The 17,973-nt window shown below is 45.4% G+C and overlaps 1 protein-coding gene across 8 annotated transcripts in view; it reads right to left on the bottom strand.

Annotated features, from left to right (window-relative positions):
* The window catches only part of NHSL1 (NHS like 1), a 169,718-nt gene that overhangs the window by 66,186 nt on the left and 85,559 nt on the right, over positions 1-17,973 (bottom strand). The window contains exon 1 of one of the 8 annotated variants that reach the window (XM_013175532.3): positions 4,625-4,841. The exons of the other annotated variants lie outside the window; for them this stretch is intronic. Within the exon in view, the coding sequence (XP_013030986.3) occupies positions 4,625-4,826 (202 nt within the window). The 5' untranslated portion in view covers positions 4,827-4,841. Of the gene's footprint in view, positions 1-4,624; positions 4,842-17,973 lie in introns of those variants that run through there. 8 annotated transcript variants of the gene reach the window in all.

Raw genomic sequence — 17,973 nt, 5'->3', positions numbered from 1 at the left:
CACCTCGAGTACTGTGTTCAGTTTTGGGCCCCTCGCTACAGGAAGGACATGGACGTGCTCGAGCGAGTCCAGAGAAGGGCGACCAAGCTGGTGAGGGGTCTGGAGAACAAGTCTTACGAGGAGCGGCTGAGGGAGCTGGGCTTGTTCAGCCTGGAGAAGAGGAGGCTCAGGGGCGACCTCATCGCTCTCTACAGTTACCTGAAAGGAGGCTGTAGAGAGGTGGGGGTTGGTCTATTCTCCCACATGCCTGGTGACAGGACGAGGGGGAATGGGCTAAAGTTGCGACAGGGGAGTTTTAGGTTGGATGTTAGGAAGTACTTCTTTACCGAAAGGGTTATTAAGCATTGGAACGGGCTGCCCAGGGAGGTGGTGGAGTCACCATCCCTGGAGGTCTTTAAAAGACGTTTAGATGTAGAGCTTGGGGATATGGTTTAGTGGAGTACTTAGTGTTAGGTCGGAGGTTGGACTCGATGATCTTGAGGTCTCTTCCAACCTAGAAAAATCTGTGAATCTGTGAATCTGTGAAAAGGGGAATTTTTTTTTTTTTTTTTAAGACACAATAAAAATTATATTCATGTTGCTTTTTGTCCTGAAAACAAACCCGTCTTGTTTGTGCTGTATGTGTCAGCTGTTACGGTACAAGCTCGGTGCCCCAGCTAAAGCTGGGCGCTGGGCTGGGCAGCCCCTTGCATCGGGCTTTGTGAGCAGTCACCACAGCCATTCAGCAGCAGAGACTGAGCCCCTCTGTCACTTACACCACCGAAGGCCACAAAGGCTTGCTCAGTGCTCTGCAAGGCCCGGCTCTGGGAGGGATGCAAAGCGATGCAGTCTTTGTTTCACGCTGCTAAATGAGAGGGCAAAGAATGAAGCCTCCCAAAGCCACAAGTATTTTGGCATTTTTTTTCTTTAATTTCACTTCCTTTAATTGGGAAATTTAAATCTCATAGCTTTAGGAACAGAAACTTGGGAAAAAAAAAAAAGACATTGCAAATAGCGAATAATAAAATGCCCGACTCGGTTCTTTATAAATAGGTTTAGTTATCATTCTTTCAAATTCTATACGTTTTTCACAAAACACACATCATGCAGAAAGGTCTCGGCTTTGCAGTTACGACAGATCTGTTGTCCTTAGAAAGGGCAATGAATGAAAAAGAATAGAGCATTCTTTCATGAGCTACTGAGCAACAAAACATGGAGAAAAAGTCCCAATAACTGAAGCTACTGTTTAACAAACATTAGAAGTAATCCAGTACTGCAATGGGCTCCCTCCCACGTCTGCAAAAGAAGGAAAAAAACTCCAAAATCCTTACTAAAACAGCACTGTCACAAAAAGCAGACGGGTGCAACGGTTGAGCTAGGTTAGCAACAGCATACTGCATCTTTAAACTCTGATAAAATTTGATGAAAATTTGCTAAAACACGAAGCAGCAATGCTCACCGCAAGAGGCAGGCGATACTCCCGACAGGAGGAGGTCACAGTCACCAACGGCAGCAGTCACTGCCAACAGGCTCCGATGCCAACTCAGCAGGCATTTAAAACAAAACAACCCTTGGGATTTCTGCCAGGCCTGGTCAGCTTAGCACCTCAGCTTGGCTTTGCTGCAGGAAAACCAACTACCTGGCAAGTACCAGTGCTGGGGTTGGTCAGTAATCGCGAATACCCACGTGATGGTGACCGTCCCTCTGCTGCCGTAACGCCGGTTTTCTTCCAGGTTGGAAGGCTGATACAAGGTGTTTTCCTGACCTCCGGCTCTTTTCAGTCACACATCATCTATTTGCAATGAACGTGGCAGTAAAGAGTGGCAGAGGAATGGCATCACGGACGCTGAAACAAGGCCGAGCTGGTAAGGCTCAACCTTCGCTTCGCTGTATCCCTACGTTGACGTTTTTATCAGACCATTCCTACAGCTGAAAACAAACCACCGAGCCCTAACCAGCTCACTTGATCGTCACAGCTGCAGCATCACAACCCAAACGCATGCTCGAGTATTTTGCTGCGGGAACGCTGGAGGTGACCAGGGGCTGGGGGGCTCTGCTGCAGGATCTCGACATCCCTCAGAGAGGAAGCTGGCCCCACACGGGAGCGAGTCCAACAATTTGACTGCATTATGTTTTCAGACAGCAGCAACACTGCCGAGGGCATTTTCTACTGAGTGAATCAGCACTGTGAAACCTCTCAAAACGCAGTTCTCATGGCGCTCGATAAGGACCCCAAAGGGAGGCCTTTATCACCAGAGATAAAGCTGGGCCAATAATCACCTGCTGTGCTTGGCAGTTATCACTTGACCCGTTCCCAGAAAGCACTTCCACGCTGAAACACTTTTGTTCCTTAAAATAAACATTAACAGAGGTTAAAAGCAACACAACTCTCCCTATCTCAAAGAGAAATAGGACCTGTCCAGCAAATAACACTTGTAACGGATGGCTTAATTGCGTTCCCATTCTTTTGTTTCCACAGGGTGCAAAGGGACAAGAGGGAAAGGGAGCCGACCAGACAGGGCTGGTAGTCGGCACTATGTGCTGGTACCACGGGCAGAAAAGTCAAGGCAGAAAGCAGGGCAACAGATTTTTCCACTCACCACTTAAAGGACTCAGTGTTAAATATGGAAAGTTCAATGGTTTGTAATTCAGACAGAAAAAATAAAAACCGCAGGATCGTACCAGACATCAGTGAAACTCAACGTGAGGAAGCCAGCAATAAACTCGGTCTAAAACAAGTAAAAGTTTTATCACTGGGGGTCAGAAACAGTTTTTAAAAGCTTTAGTAGGTCACAAGTCCACAAATCTGCCACCAAACCGCTTGTGTGTGTGCTATGCTACGAATCAACACAACCACACACGTGCGCATGGTTTTTATAAGAGTCAGCAGAACGACACAGAATTCATCCCTGTTTGCTAGGGGAATACTGAAGCAACACCAAAAAGATGAATGCACCTGGGCAGGACGAGCAGATGCTCCCGCTGCATATCTGGGATCGAAATCCCACGACTGAGCTGTGCGAAAACTTCCCAGGTTCTACTTCGCACAGCCACGGCATCGCTCCAGCTCTGAGGCCTGAAAGAAACTCAGCGGTGCCTTGGAGCGACCCAGCTGCTTGCACACAAAACCAAGCGTTTCAGTTTCCAAACTTCTTAAACGCAGAGATCATCAGCATATATTTGATGGCTGTTTCTAATACTGCAGTAAAATATTCTCCAGGGCACTGCTCTGTTTCCCCAGCCCTCTCTCCCTGCTCGCCTTCTGGGTTTTATACTTTAAACCTCAGGAAGGGGGGACAGGCACCTTCCCCTGCAGATGGTGTGAGCAGGAAGAATGGGCTGCGGGGAGCCACCTGCATGCTCTGCCTATGGTCCCTGCTCCCGTCTCCGTGCCCCAGAGCGTTTGGCTGCCTCTGAGGGCACCAGAACAGCTCTGAATGTCAGCTTCACACCTTCCTGCCAGGACCAAACCAAGCTGCCAGGCGGCAGGAGCTCTGAAATTGCCTCCCCCTGGCCAGCATGGCACCAAGGAGCTGCGTCTTGCCCCCTGAGGCATCACAGGAGCAGCTTCCCGACACCTCTGGGCAGCCCCAGCTCCTCTAGTGCCGAGGCCATGTGATTGCACACGAAGCGTAACGCAGCAAACAGAAGTGCGCGTGCTTTCACTGCCAGGGCTAGCATCGTGGGCTAGACGCCGATTTATCGATCGCTGGTAATATCTAGGCATTGTCCGATCATCAGCATGAGGCTACAGAGGAAAAAAGGAAATCAACACAGTTGCAAACATAATAACGCACTTACAAAAATAAAATAAAAGGAAGACGGCCTGCTGCAAGATACCCAGCCAGCTGGTTTTTGTAGGAAAAGCTTCCTTTGTCTCATGAAATTATTCCCCCATCACCCTCAAATACACTTTTTGGAGCAACCATTCCACAAACAGCTGGGTGCCTTTGCTTAGGTGGTCAGAAAAAAAGGAAGGCAAGCAATACGGCTAAAAACAAAGCAGCTGAGCATTACACCATTGTCTATCCTGTGCTCTCTCCTTTCCCCATCTGTATTTGCTAATGAAACTTGAAACTATACAGATCTGAAAAAGAGACAGTCATCACAATTCAGGAATTCTTTCTGCTCACATTCAGAGGGAAAACAACCTTAGACCTAAGGTTATTCAAAAGCAGATTTCTTTAAAAACAAGTCCTCATCGGCTGCATTAAAGGTCTTTGAACGTTAGACCTCTTTCTTCCTTCTCCCGGCCTTTTCATTCACTGATTATTTCTATGGCTTTCAGTTAGAGCAACGTGTCAACAGCTCCACTCCCCTAAAACAATAATTTTGCAGAAAAGGAGCAGCACTGAACTCAAAGCAAGTGCTCGAGGCCTCTCAAACACGGACATATCACATGCACAAAGACAGTGCCACGCAGTATTAACTTCGCCTACTGGATGCAGCATTTACAGACACTCCTCTGAAGTGAAAATACATTCTCTCCATAAGAAAACTCTTCCCAGTCCCTTCATCCTCCAAAACAGTAAAAGAACATGGATGTTTTTCCCCATTTGCAAATCTGTTTCAGTTATGCCTTCCCTTAATAAACGTGGCGCTGAACGACCGTGCCAGCTACCAAAGAGGAAGCGCTCTCTCTTACTCGGCCAGAAGTTGTCGTCCTCCTTGCTCAGCACCCGTCTCTGGAGGCGCCCGGGCAGCCTGGCGTGCCCGTTGCCCATCCTGCCGGAGTGCAGCGGGATGAGTTCCTCCTCCTCCTCATCCTCGCAGCCGGGCTGCCACTTGCTCCTGCTGAGGCACCCGACCATCGGGTCGGCGGGCAGGCAGTGCACATAGGCGATCATTGTCAGCCGCTGCTCTCAAGGATGTCCCCGCTGTCCCCAGTGGCTACTTCGGAGCCGAAGGGAGTGGCCTGCTCATAACCCTTGAGCAGACGCATTCGGGACACTGCGAAGGAAAAGATTTTCTCCTCCTGTGCTCAGGCAAGCTGAACTATTCGGTTGTGCTGCGCACTGTTTCGAACGGGATTCTATTACCCCTTAAAAAAAAAAGGGAAAAACAGTAAAAATCAATCGTCTCACAGAACAGCTCGCTCTGGCTGCTGGGTTGCCAGCTGCTGCCCCCGCCTCACAGCACAGAGCCAGAAACCACCGGCTGCACGGAGCTGCGAAACGGAGGCGTCTGCCCCAGCCTTCTCCCTTCCTGCTTCTGCCCAAGCCTGCTGCTCCTCTTAAGCTTTATCCCCGATTATTCAGCACCCCCTGAACAACAGGTACCGGGGCCGTACGCAGATGGTTGCAGCCAAGGAGCTTATTTAAAGCTCACCGGCTGTAATCGCCGTGACACCGACGGCCAGCAGCAGGGGCATCTGCATTCTTCCAGGCTGCAAGAGCAGAAAAGATACACGGAATAAAGAAAAAACCCAAAGTGTTGCACTTTCCATACTTGGATTTTAGGAAGGATACCCCGTTTCAAAGTCGGAAGCATAGCAATTGCCACCACAAGAAGAAGTAGGTGTCTTCCAGGTTAGGCTACAGCCGTATTTATGGTGAGCACAAAGAGCGAGCAGTTACCAGTTTGCACCCAATTAGTACTTCATAAATAAACACATCCCCACAACGCCTCTAGAGGATAGGCATTACTCCTATTTAAGGACGAAGACGCTCTCAATGGGATTTAGGAACCTGCCCACGGAGAAGAAAAGCCAGGATTACAATTCCTGTATTCTGGGTTCCTCCACCCACAAGCCACCAGCCCGCAGCACCTCTCCCAAACACTGCACCACCGAGGGAGTCTCCACGCTGGTTTCCACACCAACCCTAATCTCGCATGCCCTGCGCTGTTTGCCTTCAGGGCTCGGGAAGCGCGCCCTTCCTGGGCTGCTCAGCCAGCTCAGTGGCACGCTCAGACTGGGACAGCAAGGGAAACAGCACAGAGACATGCGCCCTGTACAGTGCGCCCTCAGCAACTTTTTAAAGTTCGGGTTGACTTGATATTATTTGACTCTTGGCCTGCCTCCTTAACTCCTCTTCATAGATGCTCTGGTCTCAACTCATACCAGTCATCAAAGCTACAGCTCTACAGTAGTGTCATGTAAGTACTTATGTATTTTAGAAAAGGGTTTTTTTTGCTGTCTGGTTGGTATCTAGAACAAACTTTCGGGCAGAAAAATCCCTGGTTAGGGGAAAAAAAAAAAAAGTCAGACACAGACCTGCTGCCACCTGCATCTCCTGCCCCATCCCAGGCACAGCGTGTGCACGCAGGCTGCCTGCGGGCACCGCACCAGGGTGGCATCCGGATTCAGGCATGCAAAATGCACAGCACCACCCAGCACAGATCATCTGCAAAACTGAGTCAACAGTGCTGGCGAAGTGTAGAAAGCCAGCCAGAAACTGGCTCATTTTGGTTTGGTTTTGTTCAACGTTCTGCTACTTTGCACAGTGATCTGAACAAAGTATTTCCACTATATAATGTTTTATAGACACCTCACAGGGTTGAATCTCAGCAAACTTGCCAATTGATGAAAACACGTCTTAGAATGACGAGTGCCAGAAAACTTTAATGAACAGGGATGAAACAAGCCCTGTCCTGGGAAAAGTCCCTGTCTAAAACATGCACAGAAGTTCTGAAAATTGACAGAAGGGAGTGTTGGTGTTTTGTATTTATTTCTGCTGCATGGCCCGCAGACAGAAACGTCTTTTATGAGGCAAGTATACAGTTGTATTTATGCTAGGTTTTTTATTTTAACAACTCAAAATCATGTTATCAAACTGTATTTCACAAGCTGATGTCATCACAACGCCATGCAACTGTCACTTGACATGAAAGCGAGGTGTAGTCATACACCTCAAACCAACGCTGCTCTGTAACACGCAATGCTAACATGGGTACAATAAGATGGGGGAAAAAGGCAAAATTCCGTGTTCAGCAGACTGAGATGTTCCCAAGCACTTAACAAGATGACACAGGATAACATATTGGCCTGCAGACCCAATAACGTTTAACATGCACTTCTCCAGACTACAGAAATACTCCATTAGCCATGTTTTCAATGCATGCTCACGGAGGAAGGCTGACACACGATAATGGGATCAGGGCTGAAATCCAGTTTAACAAGTATATTTACCATATGGCAGGCATTAATGTCCACACAATTTTTTTTTATTTAAAGAATAAGTCTGTTCTTCCCTGGTGTCTGGAAGGCCTTGGTACCATACATGATACAGGTTTGATGACGGTTGTGATCTCAGCTATTAGCAAAGGAGGAACCATAACGAGTTAGGAAGAGGATGTACCGTTCTCATGTGAGAAAGGCATTGTGTACCTTGCCAACCTTAACAAAAAACCTATAAAAACAATTATTTTATGCTGTAAACATATGGAGCAATAATCTGAGTCAAAGTTGCACCTGAAATCTTACCATAAAACTTCTGATTGAACTTCACATAGTCTACTTCAGCTAAAGGGCTGTTTTATTCTATTTTCCTAAAAATCACAGAAGTGAGGCTGATCATTTTCTCAGCCTTGAGCTATTATTAATATAAAGATTTCCCCAAATAGCATTTTATTTCCTTTATTATTATTTTTCACACTGTTTAGAAATTGAACTATTAGTAATTCAAGTACAAATGTTCTGAGCAGATTGTTAGACACGCGTATGCATCCTTTTATCAGCATATTTCATGTTTGCTAAACCATCTCTTTACAGCCTCTCAGGCTCTGTTAGGGAGAGTTTGAATAATTAGAGAGCAAATTGATTACGTTATACTGGAAACAACATTTGGTCTGAAGAAAAAAAGGTGGTTAAGAGTTTGATGGACACCCAAAACTGCGACTAACTTGGTGATTACAAGAAACAAAATAAAAAGACAACCAAAGAAAACATCAGCCCTCTCATTAGACATGCCTACGTGCTCCTGACCTCCGAAACCAGCAGAGATACTGATGACTTATTACATGTAGGAGTTTTAAAAGCCTACAGGATGTGCATAATGGAAACACAGGGGATTAGGAATCACAAAGTATGGGCACGGCAGTCCTACCCTGATATCAACATAATCCTCCTGAATATGCCACATGAGAAATTTGATCATTGGTCTTTATGTACAATTTGCAGATCCTCTGTGTAGAAGAAAAAATGTAATATACACAATGTAGTAAAATAACAGCGCCTCTATCATCACCATGCCCAACAAAACAAAACCATCAAATCCAGTAATTTCCAACGCGAGCCCAGCAGCCACATGCGAAATTAAAAGGAGGTGGTAGAAATCCGCGGGGATGAACTCTGCCCTCATTAGACAGCGACTCTATTTATAACTGCAGAGGGTTGACGCATTCTGGGCTTTTCAGCTGATCAGCTGGGGGGTTGAATTGTAGTTACAGTTCTTTTTAAACAAACAAGCAAACAAAATAGTGCATCTGAAGCCCTGACTCACGTTCGTTAAACACACAAGAGTAGACAAAAGCTGAAGAATTTCACAAAGAAAGGAAAAACAAAAAACCCAAACCCTTGAGGTATTGTAATTCGTTTTTTAACTGAAAATGAGTATGTCAAACAGGAAGGGAGCAGGATGTACCAGCTTTACAGTTTCTGAAGCAAGTCAAACATTTGAAGAGCTCTTACAATACCGAGAGACATCAATGAGCACCGGAGATGAAGGGGCCGCGGGAGGGGCGGCCGCCCTGCAGCCAGGATGCACACCAAGCTTCACGCTGCTCAAAAAGCTCTCTCCACACGGCCACGTTCACATTCCCTGGCATTAGCACCGTCCCTGAATACTTTCATGGAATTATTTTTATCAGATGCTTGCTATTGTACAGCATACATCAATCTTTTAACTTTTTTTTTTTTTTTTTAAGGACGTAAGTAATAAGGCACGTGCAGCTGAAAGAGCTTGAATGGCATGGCAACTAAAAGCGACACTGCCAACAAAATGCACTTTGTAAAGAGCTATGGCAAGAGATGCTGGCAACTGCGCCTGACAGACTGGATGCCAGCCCCTGAAGGCAGGCTGCTGTGGCTCCTGGTGTCAGAACTGCCAGCCGCAATTTTTGGGTGCCACCCCTGGGCAAAGCTCAGTCCTCTGCACGGCACTGAACCTGCAAAGCCATCCACACAGCACAGACCCATACAACTCCGACACAACAGGAAGACAGAAAACAAAAAAAAATGTAAAAACAAGAAATGTAAAGAATCAATGCCCTTGTGAAAAGCAGAAACGTCTTTAAAAAACGCTCCTGACAGAAGTTTCTTTCTGGCGCTCTCTACCAGCTCCATCCCTATTCACAAAACAGCTCCTCTGGTTTTGTCTTCACTCTGAGCTCAAAATTAACATGCTTCCCATTAAAACCATGCAGAGATTGCTCCACATACTTTTGATATCTTTGCTTCCAACAACAGCCCTTTTCTGCCTCCTTATATACAAACCTCTTGTGCTGAGCTGTTATAATCTGGAACAGCCTTCCCGTATCTCCCTGCCTCAGCAATTCTCAGCACACCCATGACTCTCGCTTTTATACCTTAATTTCATTTTTCCTTTGCTGTTATGTAATAACGCTCTGTAATTATTTTTAATCCAATAAGTATTTTTAGATATGGCATATGTGTAAGACGCTGGAGAAGAAGAAGCACATGTATTACATTACTGGCAGTCCCTGGGCACTTAAAAATACACTTGTGTGTTGCAATTGTTCATCTTTCAATTTGAAAGCCTGATTAAGAGCAACAAACAGTGTCTTTTGTTTGATATCAACTCTTGATCATATTCAAACAAGAAAGCAAATAAAGCCAGCAGTGAAAGCAGCAGGTAGATCAGACAAATCTTACTGTTCTTTGCCGGTTTAGCTCTGCCGCCATATGGAAGCGAGGCTTTTGCTGAGCTGAAGCGTTTGGGGTGGTACCTTTTGGGAAGCGGACTGCCTCTGGGAAGGGGGGCAAGGCACCCTTGGGCGCGAGGACGGGGACATCAGACAGATGGAAGCAATTCCTGGCTTCAGGGGCGAGGTCCCACATTTCTGAAAACACGGAGCAAGAGATGACCCACCAAAAGCTGGGGGAGCAGGCGGCTCCCAGCCCGGAGGGCCACGCAGGCAGCACTGCAGGCCCACGCGCCGTGCAAAAGGAGGAGGCACAGCGCTGGGAGCTGATTTCACAGCCCGTGCTGATGGCAGCTCACAGTGGTGGTAGGATTGCCCAGAGCAGCTCTGCTTATTAGCCTCATTACCGTGGTAACAGAGAAGGAAAGAAAGCCACCTTCCCGACCCGTTTTCTCTCACCATTCTTTCAGATTTAGAAGCCCGAAGGGGGACATGGAGCAGCAGCGACCTCCCTTCCTCCCAGCAGTTCACCGAAACATGGGACTTCACACTTGAGGAAGGGAGGGGTCAATAAAAAACAAAGCAACCTGTGCTGCTTCACAAAAGCCTCCACCAAAAGCCCTCCGTCCAAAGGCTGCAACCCCTAAGCCCACGTCCTTCTGGAGGGGAGCTTCTCGGCCTGGGACTGATGATGTTGCTGACCTCCACACACGGTGCCACCTCCCGCTGGCAGGCGCAACGAGGCCTGCCTCAGCCACAGGCACAGCCCAGAGCTTGAACGGATCCAAAGCCCTATAGAGAGAGGTCAGTTTTTGGTGGCTGCTCCTACAACCGTCTCATTTTCTGCACGCCAGAATGCCTCGAGGAGGTCGGCGCAGAAAAACGCTCTTAGCCTTCACACTAAAGGAAGAAAGAAGCGTGGTTTTGCTAATAGCTCGGCCGCACACTCGCTCGGCTCTGGGTGTCCCTCTCAGCGCGGCCCTCGCCACCTCCCCGTCCCACGGGACCTCACAGCCGCCGCTCCAGGCTACGCGCCCTCTTCCCGTGGCACTTGCTACTGTGGGCGTAGCTTTTCATAGTCGTCGCTGGCTGATTAAGATAAGGTAGTTTCATTATTTTTAAACGCACAGCCAATGAGAAAAGTAACCCCGTCGCACGCTTCTGCCCGCAGCCTAAGGAAAGCTTGCACCTCAGCAAAGAGAAGCATGTTGAAAGAGCTAAACCAATATTTTATATCAAATATCATCACATTAACCTGGAATGGGTCGGTACGAAATTTTTAATCTAAGGCATCACATTTGCTTGCAAACTGTATTTATGCGAGATAAGCCAGTTAGAATTAGCTTCTTAGGAGTTATGCCTAGATACAGCCTGCTTACTTTACAGCAGGTCACACAAAGGCTTTTTAAAAAAAGTAGGTAAACTCTCGGATTTACAGATCATGGCAGAGGAATGCATCAAATTCCATAAGAAAGAGTAATGACAAAAATATGTGGCCATTACCATGGAAAGATTAGGTTAATGAGGAGCAGTACAAAGTAGCAGTATTTCAATCCAAGACAAAGTTACACCCTAAGAATGTTCTTCTTGAGTCCAGGGATCAATAAGATATCCATATACTATGTAAACTTTTAGTATCAATTATATAGTCTTGATTTTTTTTTTTTTTTTACAAAAAAAAAAAAAAAAGCAAAGTGATTTGTCCCTTTTGTATCTTCTACAGCAGACTTTCTGGAGTGCTGTTTCATGCAGAATACACAGTTACTGGCTGAAGGCAACTGTTCTTATAATTACAGTATCTGATTTGGCAACAAAACGATTAAACACAAGTGCTATAGCTGCTCCAGCCTACCAGCGCCCTTCTTTTTTGGCACCTCAAGTTACTGCTCTGCAAAAGAACTCAAGTGAAATGGTGAGCTTCACAAAATCGTCTGGGAAGGGCAGCCATCTGTGTACCTGCCACAGTCAGCACACAAATTAATATATCCCGCTGTCTATGGGTTTCAATTTCTGTCTGTTCAGTAGCAATAATAATAATAATTCTAAAATTCCAAGCAATATCCTCAAAAATAAGACCCCCTCTAGATTACTCTCCCCACATGCAGGCATTATTGGGTCAGGGAAGAATTTTGTATTCAACATCCCTGACTGAGCAATGCAAAATGTATCTTTGCCCACATCAAAAACACAAATCATGACACTGTAAATTTATATAATTTTCCAAGTCTGTGCTTCTGGTAATTTCAGAATTACGTGTTATGGAATTACAGATTTTGACAAAATACATCTTCCTCAGACTATTGATCAAGGTAAGTCTGGAGCTGAACAAATCATTATACACTTTGCTGCTCTTCAAAAGAGTCACTCAGCTTTTACATGTATTTTGTCCCTCCCGATAGATTTAATTTTAAAGAAAAATGACCATAAAGCCCCACAAATTAGGATAATTCAAGACTAGGTTTCAAATTTTTAGTGGAAAAGTAAAATTATTTTAAACCGATTTAAAAATAATCCATTAAGAAAAGGAGCCAGAAAAAAATCAAAATATAGATGGACGTAAGATGGACATATGGACTTTTTTTCACCATATAAAACAATAAACAGCATAACAGCTCTTTATATTGTATAAGAAAGCAAGAACAGAAAGCCATGTTTCAAAATCTACAGACTTAATTACATCCCAGGTAGATTTCAAGTTGAAATCAAGAAGGAGTTTCTATTCTTTGAAATTCCAGCTAGAGGATGAGGGGAAACTTCTCTCTGCAGCCACTATTGCAAAGACAAAAAGCACCGGGGTCCCACAAAGATAGCAAGGGGCTGGCTCAAGCTGCCCACTGTTGAGTTTTTGTGGATAAAGTTTCCAGGCACTCCTGTGCATGCAGGAAAACTGGTTCTCTCACTGATACTGATCTGCAAGCCTGGGTTATCTGGGGTCTTCTGATATTTCCAACGTAAAACTAAAGAGTTATTTCAGCTCCAAAATTTTAAGAAAAACAGCAGCAAAAATTTTAATCCCTTAAAAAAGATCCACAGAATTATCCAAACAACGGCTGAGCACACTGGCTGTTTACTTAGCACTTGGCAGCCATAGGAATCTCGCCTTCAAGAAACTGCATTTTCATGATACTTCCGTCACGCCTTCTACACAATCAGGTTCTCTCAGTTCCAGTGATGAATCTGTGGTGTGTTTTATTACTTTAAATGTAAACATAAATGTAAATTTCCTAATGCAAATGGCTTTCGCAAACTTGAAGTGATTAGCCCACATATCCACATGAGCTCGTGCTTATGTAGAGTCTGATAAGCAGAGCAACCTCTCCTCAGGAAAGCACCACAAGGAGCCATCAGAGACCTTGGAGCTACAAGCTGCTTGGCCCACCGGGGTTGAATATACCTCATGGCAGCGGTCCCGGGACAGCTGCGTGGCAGTGGCACTGTCCTCGCCAGTCACACTGCTACAGGGCATGAGCAGGGTCACAACAATACAATTTGGACACTTGGACTAAGGAAAATAAGGCTCTGAAAAGAATCAGAAACTGTTTTCCAAATATTGTTTGAGCAGGTAAAATAGTCCAACTCCACCCCGCCCCCCCCTTAAGTACATCCTTGGCCTCAATCCTGCCAAGGATTGTTGCTGCCACCTAGAAATCAGCACACAGCAGCACACAGGAACAGTTCCGTAAAATGAAACTCCATGGCACAGGAAAGTGTTGCTTTCAGACCTTCAGAAGGTAATGAAGAAACCAAGACAACTTGACAGCTTTCATTCACCTTTTCAAAATTGTTTTTCCAAAATTCTCAAAATGTAGCGGTATAACAGGAATGTGAAAAAAATATATATATATATTTCTAAAATTCTAATTAAGGTACTAAGTACATAACTACTAGTCATAATTCCACAACCTTCATCACTCCATGCAGGTTCCCAGTTCTCCCTCCCTCCGTCCCAGCGTGCTGCCAGGAGGGAAATTTAAAACCAACTTTAACCCTTCTTCCTTTGGTGTCTCCACGAGCTGCCTGTTTTCCAGCAGGCACCCGGTTTGCATGGGGAAGGACAGCTATCCACAGCGTGCTACTGCTCAAGTGATGCCTCCTGGTTGCCAGCAACTACAAAAACCTCTTGAATTCACCTGACGTATGAAAACGTGACAAAAAGCATACCGATGGATTTAAATGAGAATGGGGATGGATTAAAAAACTGGAAACGGAAAGGGGCCAGGATGCTGTGCTGGAAAGAGAGTTTTAACAGATCTCTGGATTAGGAGGATTCCCAGGCCAAGAAAGGCCTTGTAACAGGCGGCCTACAGAAAGACACTGCGGTGCCTCGCCACCTGTGTAACTACAGCGCGTCACGAGTAAAGGGCAAGGGACAACTGACGGGTGTCAGCGAGGTCCGAGGTCCCTGCAAGAGCCGGCAATCTGTAAAATACAACTCCTAAGGAAGGCAGAGTGCACCCAGTGCTAGAATAAGAGAGGAGAAGCCCATCGGGCCCGACCAGCCTGAGCTGGCAGGATTTCTGCCCCAGCAGCACCTGTAGCTCCGTGTGAGGGGAGCGCCCGAACGCCTGCCAGGCAGTCCGATGCCAGCGGGGCCTGATGCCAGCAGGGCCTGTGCCGTGCCCTCCTCCCCGCCTGGCCTCCAGTGCGGCAGAACACCACAAAGACACCGCAATTAAGCGTGTGAGGAGATCGTTCTTCCTGGCCCTCACAGTCCCCAGACCTCCAGGTAGCCAAACGACCTCTGCCACAGACTCCACTTATGGGGCTCTACAAATTCTAACTTCCACTTTACCGAAAGTTATCAAGAGCCATCTTAAAAACACTTCTTTGTCCACATTATCCTGTTTGGAAGTCTGTTCCACAACTTCCCTCCTCAGATGGTTTGGGACCTTTTAATGTCTGACTTCAATTAATCCAGAAGTCACTCATAACCATTCATCTTGTGCCAATACAGTCCTTTAACTTGAGCAGGTTTCCTCCCTCCTTGTGATATTTACCTCCCAAGCTACCAGCTAGACTAAATAAGACCTGCGTTTGTAATCCCTCTGCATAAGACCAGCAATTAAGCTTAAAATATTTTCAAATCTGAAGGTCCAGGTAAGTTACACGAGAGCTTTAAGTACCAGAAACATTTTCTGAATTTTTTAAAATATAGATAGAAAAGAGTGGGATGCTCTAGAGGACTGGAAGTCAGGCAACACTGGGATAGCATTAAACTAAGATGCCTGGGGTAATTATAGACTGTTTCACCAGACAGTAACCACAGGCAAGATCACAGCTGTGGCAGGACTTTGAATAAAAGAATTAATAAAATTTCCATCTCTTAATGCCAGGCAATGTGCTTTCCCAGGAAGCAGGTCTCCCATTTGCCAAAAGTTTATGGCATTTCCCCAGAAGCAACACCAGTCTTCTGCACAAATGCTGCTGGGGGAGAAAAAATGCCAATGTAGACGAGTGACAAGCAAGGACAGTACGAATCTGGTAATGTTATACTTAAACAATGTGAAATCGTTACTAAGCTTAAACCACTGAAAAATGTGTGGAGGTATTTATAGGCTCCAAGTATGTGCACGCTCTTTTAAAGACCACTTCAACACAAAATTCTTTCAATACTTATGTATCCCATCAGCTGTGCACGCTACTTTTTGCTTATGTTTTCATATTCTTTAACCTGCACGCTTTTGCTGTGTAAAATTAACAGAGTTGGCTTCTTGCTGCAATTTGGCAGGAATTCGCTGCCCTCTGCTACTGCGGTGCACAGCAATCGCCATCTGCACTGTGCTCGCCAGCCCCCAGGTGACTGGGGGCGTTAACAGGTATTGCTTGAAAGCAAATGTTAGCAGGTCAAAGAAAACAGCAAGTGGTCTTTCTATGATTCATTTACTATCAATCCCCCTTCAGGATTGATGTGTTGTGTCAGTTGTGCAAACGGTTCTTGTTGCAGCCTGCAATGAAGTAGACATGGAGAAGAAAGGCAGGGAATGCATTAAATGCTCATGTGAAAGTAAAACTAGAGGCAGAGAAAAAGCTTTGTGCTAATTATCTGTTTGTGACAGTAGACAAGTCAATTTTCAAAGAGTCTTAAAGACTGAACAACACCACCTGAATAAACCAATGGATCATGAGCATCAAGTATTCCTGTGTGTGTTTACACCAGACTGTGTTTAAAAAACACAAGCTGCAGTCACCTACCGAAAGCCAGGCACGTACAGAAACCTCTCCTGACCTCCACATTTCCAATTATCAGCTAAAGGTCTGCTGAAGGGGAGGTTCAATACTAACTGCTTTCACATCCAAATCCATGCAGCTCGCGTTGTCTCCATGCCTATTTAGGGTGAGTTTCCCCCTGTGTAGCAGGGCAAAAGACCCATGTGCCCTGGGGAGGGCTGGCATGCCTACCGGAGGAGATTTTTATCTAATGCCTGATTATATTCTGCCCAGCTTCACCCACTGCCATTAGTGCTCTTAAAAATTTAACGGAAAAAATACGTGCCCACACCCTGTTCTGTTACCAAAAAAAGAAAAAAACACAAACACACCAAACAAAAGGCATTCATTTGGTAGGGTCTGAGCCTGTGCCATTTGGTGGCCTCTGTCGGGGCAGTCAAACAAAGCAACCCGAAGGAGCGTAACAACATGCTTACACAATGTGGTGAACAAATATATTTATGGGCAATCTCCAAATAATGGAAATGAGAGCTGGGGAACACAGCTCTCCCTGATGGGTCTTCATGGCAGGGGTGGCACTGGGCTTTCCCTTTGCTCCATCGACTGCACACAGACCCAGGAACAAGTGGCAGAGGAGGAGCGGGCACTGCCTCAGTGCTCTGCTGCCTTGGAAACTCATTTCACTTTTACATATGCTGCCCTCCTTCCAATGTGTTCCCTACCTTAAGAGAAAAAATAGAAGTACGTGGGGATCTGCAACAGTTCCAAGCACCTGAGCAACTTCAGTGAGGATTTAATCATCTAAACCTATAATCTTCCTTTTGTTATGCTCAATTTCATTCTGCAGTTCCAGGCACGGTTAGAAGTACATCCTATTCATTGCTCTCTGATATGAGGACAGACCCGCGGCAGATGCTATGAACATGCTTAGCCACGCATGTATCTCTGCACCTCTACATCTCTCCTTCCTTCTGCATGGGGTAATAAAGTTCTTGTTTAACCAACAAAAACTCCAAACTTCGAGCAATCCTAAACACTCAAATCTCTTTGGTTTCAAAGCAACAATTGGTTTGTTTGCTCAGCACACGAATACACCACGTCTGACAGACCTCTCTAGCTGTGCATTGCCATGGCAAGAATTCACACAGATGTAATTGTTAAGACCAAGCTATGTGAAGACTTCCCCTCAGTGGCAGGCCTCAGCTGCATCACAGATGCACCAGGCAGTGATCGGCTTGGATGGGGACAGGAAAAGAAGTGGCAAAGAAAACAGCTTGGAACAAGCACAGCAGGAAGAAGAACTCCGTGAAATACCAGAGAAACGAAGAACAGCAGAGCTCTTCTTTCAGAAGCAGGCTTACGAACTCAAACAGTCCCGTGCTTGAAATTTAATTCTGATTTGCCTGTACTAATTCTGCATTTCTTCAAATGGCTTTTAGATTTTGAAGAATTACTGATGAGAAGCGTCCTCAAAGTTACTTACACTATTAAAATAACACATACGACATAAGAAAAAACAACCACAGAATGAATGGGTCTGACTCACAAGCCTGATTGTGATAACACAGAACTGAGACAGGAATAAAAAAAAAAAAATGAAATGAAGCCAGAGGAACAAATACCACACAATCAATCAGCTGCTTTCTTAAGCTTAAACCAAACACTAAATTCTGCAAAGGATCTTCGCTTTGACAGATTACTCCATTTAGATTACTGCAAGTCCCCTCCCTCACTTTGACTTGCTGTTATATGAAACAATTAAAACTTTAAGCAGAAAGAAATAAAAAAAAGAAAGCAACTTGTACACATTTTGGCTTGCCCAGTTCAACTTGGAAAATGCATTTGTTTAAAAACATCAGAGAAAATCTGTTTCTGATTTCAAACATTGGATATTTTATGAGAACATTGCCAAGAAAAGAATCCAAGGAATGTCCTTACATGCACAGAACACAGGAGACAACTGGTGAGCAGCCCTGTGATCTTTAAAAAAAATAAAAATAAAAA

The sequence above is a fragment of the Anser cygnoides genome, chromosome 3 (assembly GCF_040182565.1).
Source record: "Anser cygnoides isolate HZ-2024a breed goose chromosome 3, Taihu_goose_T2T_genome, whole genome shotgun sequence".
NCBI classification, from domain to species: domain Eukaryota; kingdom Metazoa; phylum Chordata; class Aves; order Anseriformes; family Anatidae; genus Anser; species Anser cygnoides.
This window is presented reverse-complemented; position numbering and strand designations above follow the sequence as displayed.